This window comes from Arachis ipaensis, chromosome B08 (genome assembly GCF_000816755.2).
Source record: "Arachis ipaensis cultivar K30076 chromosome B08, Araip1.1, whole genome shotgun sequence".
Taxonomy (NCBI): domain Eukaryota; kingdom Viridiplantae; phylum Streptophyta; class Magnoliopsida; order Fabales; family Fabaceae; genus Arachis; species Arachis ipaensis.
In genome coordinates, this window is record NC_029792.2 from 42,595,815 (window position 1) to 42,607,070 (window position 11,256).

The following is an 11,256-nucleotide window of genomic DNA, read 5'->3' on the forward strand; positions in this document are numbered from 1 at the left end:
AGTATAAAATCTAAGGATGTAAGAAGGATATATCAAAATTTGTCCCATTTGTTGAATTCCATTATTTGCAAACCGGTCCCTATATTTTTTGTTATCTTCGTTTATTTTCTGGTCTTTCAAAGTCCATATTATACTTTTTTTTTACCTAAGAAAGCTCCAAATCCCATGTTATAACATAATACTTTTGTTAGTTATTCGAAATCTTTTATTCTTTTAACTTCAGTTACCTTGTCTTAGTCTGTGAGACTGTGAGAGCCAAGCATGACGTTTGTGGTACAGCTTCCCTAACTTTGTCAAGTTCACTGCCAATGATTAAGAGTTTAGTCTTTTAAAAAGTTTCATATTGAAAGTGTTTTACTCAAATTTTTGTTCCATTGTTAACAACAAATAAATCAACAATTTTTGAGTTTTGTTTCACAATCTTAATTTAAGGAGCGGAAACTACTCCTTTTGTGGGTGTCTCAAGGTCTCAATTGTAGTTTCGAAAGTAAAATTTAAGATGAAAAGAAAACATGCAAAGTGCCGGAGGCAAAGTAAAATGCAGAAATTAAAAGAGAAAGAAAGAAGAAGATGAAGAAGAACAAATAAAAAGTAAAGAACTTTGATTAAAAATAGAAAATAAAGTACAAGTTTAAGTTCAGACTTCAGAGGAATTACTTAAGATTCCCAGTTTTACTTTGTGATGCCAGGGAGGCTGAGAGCGTTTTTGAGTCTCCAAGTGTTTTCCAAGAAGAACTGAACTGATTACAATGTTTTCCTAAAGCTCTATTTATAGACTAGCCTAATGTCAGCGGACAGTTACTCTTTGTACACCACTTGCGAAAATTTTGAATTACACTCGTAACTGTTCCAGCACTTGTTTCCTTGACGACTATCCTGTACCTTATTTTTACGCTCCATGTTGATAACTGCTCCTGCATATAGCACGTCCTATAATTCAGGCTTAATTCAAATTTTGAATAAAAACTGCTTCTTTGCTAGTGAATTAGAAGCTTCCCCTAATATACTGAATCTGGCTTCATAGGTTAATAATAATATTATCTTATATTTATTTACTTAAAACAAATTATTTTTTCCTAAGTGATAATAATTTTTTGCCTAACAAGATGCCCTTCTCACTTGAAGATATGCAATGATTGAAAGTGAGAAAACTTAGTTGTTTATTGACATTTTTCTTATTTTTGATATTGATAGTCAATTGACATTTTAGACACATCCACTTGACAGATTAAATGCCTACTAGTAATAGACTTAACAGAATTTCTAAGTCTATAAAATTTTTACATTAATAGTTGAACTGTCAATGGGGTCTATTCTTTTGTATGAAATTTTTAAGTGTGTCAAATGATATATGTTCTAATTTCGGCACATTAAATGTGTATCAATTGACCTTTGTTTTGACCTTTAATATTTCAATTAAGAGTTTTTTGACACACACTTTCATTGTTTTAATTGACACAATTTTTCTAACTTTAGAAGTAACAAAATCTTAACTTCATGAAGTCGTTTCTTTCATATGTTAAACTCTAGGTGTCAATTAAATTTGATAAAAATTTCTAATCCTATTAAATCTCCACACTAACATTCTAATAGTTTTGACTCCAAGCGCTAATAGACTCAACAGAATTTCTAAGTCAATTAGGCTTTTGTATTTATGAAGTACATACCCAAATGTCAATGAGAGATTATTTTTGTCCAAGATTTTAAACTTGATGCATCTTTTTTTTTAAATAAAACCATTCATATCTATTTTACACATCTCAATAGTTTCAGGATTAAATGCCTTGGTGTCAACTATCAGTGGCTTGACTCCAGGATTATACATCCTGAACTCTACATGCATCTCATCATAGTAACATGTACTATTATTAGCAGGAACTTCTTCCACTCCTCCATCTTCGTTCCAGAAAATCAACTTTTGATGTAGAGTGGATGGAATAGCACCCATTCTATGAATCTAATCACGTCCCAAAAGCAAGTTAAAATCAGCCTTAGAAGGAACAACAACAAATAGAGTTGGCCTATTGACAGAACTAACATCAATTGACAGCAGAACCACACCTCTAACAGAAGAAGTCCTTTCATTAAAATCTGTTACCCCAATGCTACTTTTAATCAGATCTTTTTCATTCTTTCCAAACCTTCCCATCATTCTTTCAGGCATGAGATTGACAGCAGGTCCCCCGTCAACTAAAATCTTGTTAACTATCCTTCTATCAACACGAGCCTTGATATGCAATGGACGCAGATGCTCCTTGTTATTTTCAGTAGGTTTCTCAAACAATCTTCCACCACACATATTGTCATCTAGTAACAAGCATTCACTTCCAGGAAAGACATCATAACAATCTTCTTCTAATGACTCTACTTCCCAGACTTGACTATACTCCTCAGGCAGTATTGACACCACAGTTATAGGTTGATTAACGCCAAATATTGCTTCTAAGCTGTCATCAAAATCAGTGTCAAAATTATCAATAATTAAATCTTCATTCTTTTCTCCCTTGTGTTCAACCATTACCTTCTTTTCAGCAAGATTCTTCTTTACATTTTTATTGCATTTAGGGTGATTAGAAGAATTGCCTGTTTCTGCAGACTTAGCTATGGTTGGCAAAGGAGGAAAATCTACACCGTGTCCCTTGTATGGCTCTAAAGGAACATACTCAGGTATATTCTCTTTTTGATCAAAAGTTGTAAAAGGAGAATACTTTGTAATATTTTGACAATTGGGCCAAGGAGAATAATTAGGAACCTACTGCATGTTAGGATTATAACAAGAATAAATTGGCTTTGAGGGAATAGGCACATTTTTTGGAATATATATACCACCTCCTTCTTGTGCATGATTCATGTTCCATAACTGAGACTCGTAGTACCTGGGCTTAAAAGGTCTAGGCTTCACCCATTTGTTTTTTCCTCTTGCAAAAGCAGTAGGTTGATTTTGCACATTTCTCACATTTTGGACCCATTTATTGTTTGAAATTTTGGTGGGAGGAACTCTTGTCTTTTGAGAAAATCCATCAGGTTTTTCATCAATCATGACTACAATCTTCATCTTCTGGTTGACGGGTTGTATCCCAGTGTTGTTAACACACTTGTTCAAAGGAGTTTGACCGCCCAACTTTTGTTTTCCCTCGGCTATCTTCCGCTTTAGCTCGTTAGTTTCATTTTCTTTTTCAGCAATCTTCTTTCTCAACTCAGCCTTTTCTTTCTCTTCAGCTTTGTACTTTTCAAACTCTTTTGCAGCTTCCTTGTCAAAAATAGCATTGCACTTTGGGCACATGGCGATGGTGCTATCAGATTCTTTAATACTCAACAAAAAATCTAACAAATCCTCACCAGGACGAGGATAAATTGGCTTCTTGTCTTGCTCAAAGATCCTCAGGTCTTTATTTTCATCTTTAGCACTAACCATTGTGGCATCAAATTCTACCATGTTGACTGACAAGTTGAATGGCTCAACATAACTTGAGTCAGCAGCAAATGGTTCAGTGTCCACCTTCATAGTAGTTTTATCTTCAAACTTCAACCTTCCCTCCTCAATTTCTTTTTGTATCAAATCCCTGAAACGGACGCAATTATTGGTGGTGTGTGAGAACACCTGATGAAACTTACAAAATTTTTTATTCTTTATTTCATCAGCTGAAGGCATCTTTTTTCCTTCTAGTAAAATAAGCTGCTTATCTTTTAATAAAACTTCAAATATTTGATCTGCCTTAGAAATATCAAAAGAATAAGTCTTATTTTCAGTTTTGGAATATGAAGAAACTTTTTCTTTTCCTTTAATAGGCTTCAAAGATTTGCATACATAAGGAGGACCCCCACGCAATTCAGCAATATAAACCTCTTTCTCATCTGAATCACTACTATCGGAAAAACAATCAACATATGCAACCTTTTTAGAACCTTTTTTAAAATTTTCTTTTTATTTTTTAATTTGTTTTATTTGTCTTACTCTTTTAGCTAACTGGGAAAGATCTAAAGTATGTTGATTGACAAGTTTCTTTCTAACTCCAAATTCTAACCCATTAGTAGCCATTTTTACAACTTCAATTTCTGGAATCGGAATAAAATACTTATTTCTCATGTTTCTAAATCGCGCCAAATAAGTATCAATGGATTCTCCTTCTACACGTTTGTCAGGGAATAAATCCGTAAGACTAACTTTCAATTCACCTCGGAAAAACTGATCATGAAAATTTCTTTCTAACTGCGCCCAAGAATGAATAGAATTTGGTCTCAAGTTGGAGAACCATGTAAATGTATTTTTTGTTAAAGAAGAAGGAAATTATCTCATCTTGAGATATTCACTAGAAGCTGCTTCCCCAATTTCAACAGTATATCGAGCAATATGCTCTACTGTAGACTCATTTTCTTCTCCAGAAAATTTTGTAAGGGATTTTGAAATTTTCCAACCCCTTGGGAGCTCTGCTTGTTGGACTAGAAGCTTCCCCTAATATATTGAATCTGGCTTCATAAGTTAATAATAATATTATCTTATATTTATTTACTTAAAACAAATTATTTTTTTTCTAAGTGATAATAATTTTTTGCCTAACAAAAAGTTTAATCATAATTTAGAAGATAGATTTTAATATTTTACTTTCATCCCAACTAAATTTTAAATGTAATGAATGGTATTAAAAGATTTTTTGTTTTTTTTTTTTCATAGTTTTTCCGAACTCTGCATAAAAAACTAATCAGTGGCGAATCAGAATTAATCAAAATTTTATTTAAGGGTTTGTTTGTTGGTTAGTAAATTACTATATATGTACTTAATAGAATTCGAACTCACGTACTTAGTTAAATAGACTACTCAGTACTGTACTAACTTAAATTGGTTAAAGATCTTTTGTGTTTGGTCGGTGTATTAAAGATTTGATAAACACACCCTCTTTATTTCTTTTTGGACCGTCATTGTGTAAGAATGTGGCAATTGGTTTGTCCAATTTTCTTCGTTTCGTTTTTGGATTGGTTTGTTTTAAAACTGTGGTCAACTTCTTTTTGGGTGGGCTTACTCTCAGAGAAATAACATATTAACAAGGATGATGCCTTTTGTGAAAAAAAAATAAATAAATAAAGGATGAGGACTTTTCAGCCTTATTTTACTTGTAATAATCTTATACATTATTTATCAATTTCGTTAGCAATTCATTGCCATCTTGTCCGTGAAAAATCTTAAATAGAATTTAAATCTACAAAAAGTATCGAACTAAAGAATATCTTAAAAAATAACCTTTATTAGCTCATCACAAAAATAAAATAAAAAAATTATATTTTAAAGCGATCATTATTTATTAATATTCTAAAAATTGGATCGAATTAATCAATCAAACCAGTTAAATTAAAAATCGACAAACTATGTGATTCGATTCATACAATATAACTGCCAATTTAAAAATTGTCTTTAAACAGTTAAATCGAACGGAAACCAATCAATCAGATCGAACCAGAATTCGTCTGGTTTTTGAAAACTTCCAAAATGACTTTGGGGTTAGCCTCATTCTTCAGGAGAAATTAGGAATAGATTTATGTGTGTGAAAGGGGAAACTAAAATTGGGAAGAAGCTTGAGAAATCACGCGTCTCAGAAGAAGAGCTGATTAAGAAAATTGAAGGTAATACCTTGACTTCAAATTGATTGTGACTATGTTGCTGCTTCTTGTCACCTTTGTCAATTAAGCATCAAGATTCTAGACGGCATGAAAAATCATCTCATGTTAAGACTAACAGGGATATGAAGTTTCTACTTAGATATAGAGAAATGTAAGGAAAACTTCTAATTCAATGCTTGAACTAGTTTCATCATCAGGCTCTTATTCTTCTTCTTCTTCATGAAGGGTTACTAAGATGTGGTAAGAGTTGCAGATCTCAAAAGAGGAAATATCTCTATGAAGAGGAAGCCATCATCACTAAGTTGCATGCTTCTTTTGGCAACAGGTTAGTGCTATTTACTACTACTCTATATGTGTCTCAATGCCATTATGTGTCTCAATGAGAGAGGTGACCTACAACTCCTAATTCATGGCATATGCATACGTCTCCTTATTGTTATGTTTGCCACTTTCCTTGCAGTCACAAAGGTGGCTGTGGGAAACATGTGAGGATTTGTTATTTGGTGCATTCATGACACATGGCTCCTCTTCCCCTTGGATTGATTATTCATTATTATTCAAACTAATGGTCCATTTTGCTTTGCTGTTTCAACTTCTCGGAATTAGGTTGGGCGTTGATCTACTGTGAGTCCCTGGCGTAAGCTTTTTTAATACAATACAATACTATATTTGATTTCACGTGGCCATTTATCTAATCAAATACTCCTACCAAGAATATTAAATTTCTTTGTCTGCGAGGTGTTTGTCAGAATTCCACAGAGAGCGAGAAGAAAAGGTGGGTTTGTGATGGCTGGATAGCTTTAGGATCAGGGTCAGGGACTCAGGGTCAGCATCAGTGGGTGCTGATACATGGAAGGCTCATTTAGCCATGGCCATGGTGCAGCTCTTATATGGTGGATACCATGTCATCACAAAAGTGGCCCTCAATGTTGGTGTCAACGAATTAGTCTTCTGTGTGTTTAGGGATCTCGTTGCCCGCAATGCCAACTCCAGAAGTTAGTGGAAAACATTGAAGAAAGATTAACGAGTGTATGCCTATATATACTATGGGAATCCAAGAATCTAATAGAATACACTATGGAAAGTCACAATCTTCTGTTGAATTGGGTACCTCGTCAGGGGCCATGATGCCTTTTGGAGGTCTGAACAATATGAGACAACCTGATAATAATAACTCTTCAGGGTCCCCTTCTGCTGGAAAATCTCTAGAAGCTACGTCATTCTCCAAGGGAACTGAGAGTGCAATAATGACTGGGGACAAAGGAATTCTTTCTGAAGAAAGGAAACATCTCCTAGCTGTCAAAAAAGTAGAGCTTGAAAAGCAAATTCAAGAAAGAGCTGGTGCACAAGCTTCGTCAACTACTTCTTTTCAGCAGCAAGATTCCTCTAGTACAAAGGGTGATGTTGACAGTGGTAATCTTCAGGTTGGACTGTCCAACCGACCTTCCTCTATATAGATAATTTTACTTAGGCAAGATAAATCCAACTAAGTTTTGTTTATTCATTATACTATTATAGTATGGAGACCATCAGTCTTGGGGACAAACATCACTCTTGGGGACAAAAGAATTGGTATCAAAACTAGTGTTCTGGAAGAAAAGGCCACAGCCTGTAACATGCTTTGCTGTTATGCTGATGAGTTGAAGGAAGGATTCTTTCCATGGATTGATCAGGTTAGACTGGGAACACTATAAAACTTAATAACACCTTTACATATTGCACTTTGTTTATAGAAACATCTTTTTCTGAGTATTAAATTGCATGTGGGACAGGTTGCAGGAACTTTAGTTCCACTTCTTAAATTTTACTTCCATGAGGAGCTTAGAAAAGCAGCCGTTTCAGGTATAAGAATGATTGTTCCGTTGCATCTTTTTTTGTTAACAATTTTCCTCTACTCATTAAGTTGCTTTATGCCATTATCCCAGCTGTTTTTAATGGTTATGATTTTCTATATCATTTTAGCAATGCCGGAGCTATTACGTTCTGCAAAGTTGGCTATTGAGAAAGGGCAATCTCAAGGTCGGGATGCATCCTATTTGAAGTTTTTGAGTGACAGTATCATCCCAGTTTTGGTGGACGCTTTACATAAGGTATTCCGTATACAAGTTTATCTGTTCTTAGATGCATCTATATGGAATTCATTAGGTTTTTACAGCATGAGTAAGTTTTTATTATGATCTGAATCCTTATGGGGTTGTTGATCAGTCTCGCAATATGGAACTTTTGTATGGTGCTCTCAAAAATTCACTTCTCTCTTACACACTCTCTAAATTTGCATACTTTTTTTTCACTATGCAGGAACTGAACTAGCTGAAAGAATGTGTTATGGGAATATCTATGAACTTGGTCACATTCTTGGTTGGAATTTTGAATCTTCCATCAGCTAAATCTGCTACAATATTAACCAATTTAATGGGAACTCTCAACCTTCTTGGCCTCCTTGGTGGCTTCTTAGCTGATCCTGGCATTCAAAATTTATATGATGCTATAAGAACAATACAATGAATTTATGTTTTGAATTATAGTTGATGTATTAACACATTTTGCTGATGTATAGTTGTTATTTATTATTATAGTTGATATATCAATACACTTTGTTTATTTTTTGAATTATATTGGTTTTCTTGTAAATTACTTTTTTCTTTCAGTTTAATAATACAATAAATTTGTTTATTTTTTGAAATATAAATATTCGAATACAAATTAGATAAAAAAAATTTTATTTATTAAATTTATATTTATTTTGTATGAAAAAAGGTGTATTTTGCAATGAAAAAATCTAAAAAAAAAATTACCTTGCTGATGGATTTACAGACGGATTTTCTGTCTGTATTCAAAGTTTGAAAAATCTGTCTGTAATTACAGACGAAAAATCCGTCGAAAAATTCGTCTGTAATTACAGACGGAAAATCCGTCGGAAAATTCATCTGTAATTACAGACGGAAAATTCTGTCGAAAAATCCGTCTGTAATTACAGACGGAAAATCCGTCGGAAAGTTCGTCGCCTTCGAAAAATGGATGCAGGATTTACAGAGGGAAAATCCGTCGGTAACTGGTAAAAATCCGTCTGTAATTTTCCGACGGAAAAAAAATCCGTCGGTAAATAATTTCCGACGGGGCTTTTACAGAGGGACAAAATCCGTCGGTAATTTCGTCGGTAACCAAAAATCCGTCTGTAATAAAGACTAAATCCGTCTGTAAATCTGTTTGTATTAATCCATTTTCTAGTTGTGGGTGGCAATGCGAGAGAGGGTTTAAAAGGCGAGAGAGGCCTCGAAGGGGTTAGGAGAGAGAGGTCCTTGCGAAACTGGTTGGTGGTAAAGAGGAGGGTGGAAGTGGCGTTGTAGAAGAATAGTGCGGCAGCGTGGTAATCAACGAAAGACAGATAAAAACATGATCTCGACAGCGTGAAAAGCGGCCTAAGAGATGAGGCCATGGATGGCAGAGAGGTAACAGAGCTTATGATGGGAGATGGACTTTTTATATGGGATCAGTAGACTTGAAAGAGATAGAGGAAGATGAGTTGTTGATGGAGACTACACTATTAATATTGTTATTACTTGTTGCCACATAATAAATATGGGTAAATGGTCAAATTCGTCTCTAAAAGATTACTCGTTTTTTAAATTAATTCTCAAAAGATTTTTTTAATTAAATTCGTCTTTCAAAGATTTTAAATTAATAATGTTAGTCTTTCTGTCATTTTCTTTATTGACGGAGTCAAAATTTGTTAATATGACATGTTAAACAATACTACATCACACACATAGGAATTTTAATTGACTATTAACATGATAAGTTTATGAAATTAGATCAAATCAAAATTTAGTTGAAGGAAGAACTTAAGCCATTGGAATTCCTCAATTTGGAGTTTATTTGATCTAATTTCATAAACTTATCATGTTAGCCGTCAATTAGGACTACTAGGTGTATATTATGATGTCACTTAACTTGTAAAATCAACAAACTTTGACATTGCTAGTAACGAAAGTAATGAAATGACTAAAATGACTAATTTAATATTTTTGAAGAATGAATTTGATTAAAAAAATCTTTCGAGAACTAATTTAATTATTTAAATAAATATCTAGGGTTTTTTTTTTAAATACAATACGAAGGCCAAAGGCCCAGAAGAAAAAAAACAAATATATATAAAAAAACAAATAGAAAATTGCATCCTAATCATATAAACCTTTTTCATCCTCATTCACTATGCTTGCAGCTTCTCTTGGTAGTGCAAGGTAGGATTGATTCCAATGCCAATGGCAATTTCAACCTCTCTCATCTAGGGTTAGGTTTAATTAATGGGTTTTGGATATTTGGGCTATGTATAAGTCTAACAAATAAACTTTTTTTTATTTTATACTATAAATTATTGATATTTTATAATTTCATAATATGTAACACCCTACCACACAAAGCTTTACGCTTAAGTCATAAATTAGAGGTAGCGAGGTATTATGATCTCTAAAAGAAAAGACGTATATAAATATAGTTGAAAAATATTATGACTAGGAGCCTTGAAGAAAAAGTTACATAAAGTAAAAAAAAATAGAAAATCGTATCACACTCGTTCAGATAACGTGAAATTGATAAACAAGATCGAAAAGAAGGCTAAAACATATATGTACAGATCAGAGTTCTAAAAGATACAGATATCAAGCTCTAGACTTGACCTACAAAACTAAGGCTGGCTAGAGTATACATATACATATATATACAACCCAAAAGCATCCCAGAAGACTAGCTAAATACACCTGTTCCAAGTTAACCCCTATGAGGGACAAAATACAAGTTACATATATAGAGGAGAACAAAACTACATATATACATTATAAACACAAAAAGTAAAGGCCCAAAGATAGTTCTTTGCTTGCATGGAGGGTCTTCAAACACTCAACGAGGTGCATCTCGACCTGTATCTGAAAAACAATAATATATGTATGGAATGAGAATCGGTGGTTCTCAACATGGTAAAGGTGCCCGCGTAAATAATATATAAGGTTCTGGAAAAGCCAGAAGCATTCCTAGAACTCCGATGCTCAGATTTTAACTTCAAGATTATACTAAACCAGAAATTCGGTACTCTATCTATAAGAATCTAGTTCTAACCTAACTCTGTACCTTCTGCTTCCCTCAATCTCCCTAGTCACTGGGTGGAACAACCCGCATCACACCTCCACCAAAAGAGGGTCTCTCAGATGTATACACATACAAATCAAACAAAAAAAACACAAGTCGAGCACAGGTACAACAAGTAAAGCAAGTAGCAGGTAAACATAATTAAGCAGTTAGGCAAACCAAAACAATGCACACTTAAGCAAAACATACAAATGCATATGATGTATGCTTGTCCTATGGCTGATGAGTCTTATCTATCGGTTATATAGCCAAACCCGACATGTCCGATAGCTAACCTTGGACAGTCCCTTTGTGCGCGCATCCCCAAGCTAAAAAATATCCATGGGAGAAATCCCAAGCTTATATATATATATATATATGCATGCCCATGGGAGAACCTAGGGAGTTAAAGTGCCCAGTCATATCTTACGACAGAGGGTCAATAGAGTATCGAATCTCAACTTGGAGCAAGTGGTGACAAGCCACTACTGTTACCCAGGGAAACTCGTGTCTCAGATAATT

General features: G+C 34.0%; 2 protein-coding genes across 2 annotated transcripts; both read left to right on the top strand.

Annotated features, from left to right (window-relative positions):
- LOC110265291 lies at positions 5,351-6,613 on the top strand. Its single transcript, XM_021108220.1, has 4 exons — positions 5,351-5,616; positions 5,839-5,938; positions 6,220-6,237; positions 6,412-6,613. Exons 1-4 carry the CDS (start codon positions 5,532-5,534, stop codon positions 6,611-6,613), a joined length of 405 nt encoding a protein of 134 aa, XP_020963879.1. The 5' UTR covers positions 5,351-5,531.
- Positions 6,591-8,214, top strand: LOC107614131. Its single transcript, XM_016316355.2, has 5 exons — positions 6,591-7,026; positions 7,132-7,286; positions 7,386-7,455; positions 7,576-7,703; positions 7,912-8,214. Exons 1-5 carry the CDS (start codon positions 6,645-6,647, stop codon positions 7,921-7,923), a joined length of 747 nt encoding a protein of 248 aa, XP_016171841.1. The 5' UTR covers positions 6,591-6,644; the 3' UTR covers positions 7,924-8,214.

Bases quoted from the DNA above. Each gene is read 5' to 3' on its own strand.
- LOC110265291 (XM_021108220.1), top strand. From the start codon at position 5,532: ATGTGTGTGAAAGGGGAAACTAAAATTGGGAAGAAGCTTGAGAAATCA. The intron at 5,617-5,838 runs GTAATACCTTGA...TTCTTCATGAAG, and splicing joins GCTGATTAAGAAAATTGAAG to GGTTACTAAGATGTGGTAAG.
- LOC107614131 (XM_016316355.2), top strand. From the start codon at position 6,645: ATGCCTATATATACTATGGGAATCCAAGAATCTAATAGAATACACTAT. The intron at 7,027-7,131 runs GTAATCTTCAGG...ATACTATTATAG, and splicing joins AAAGGGTGATGTTGACAGTG to TATGGAGACCATCAGTCTTG. The intron at 7,456-7,575 runs GTATAAGAATGA...ATATCATTTTAG, and splicing joins TAGAAAAGCAGCCGTTTCAG to CAATGCCGGAGCTATTACGT.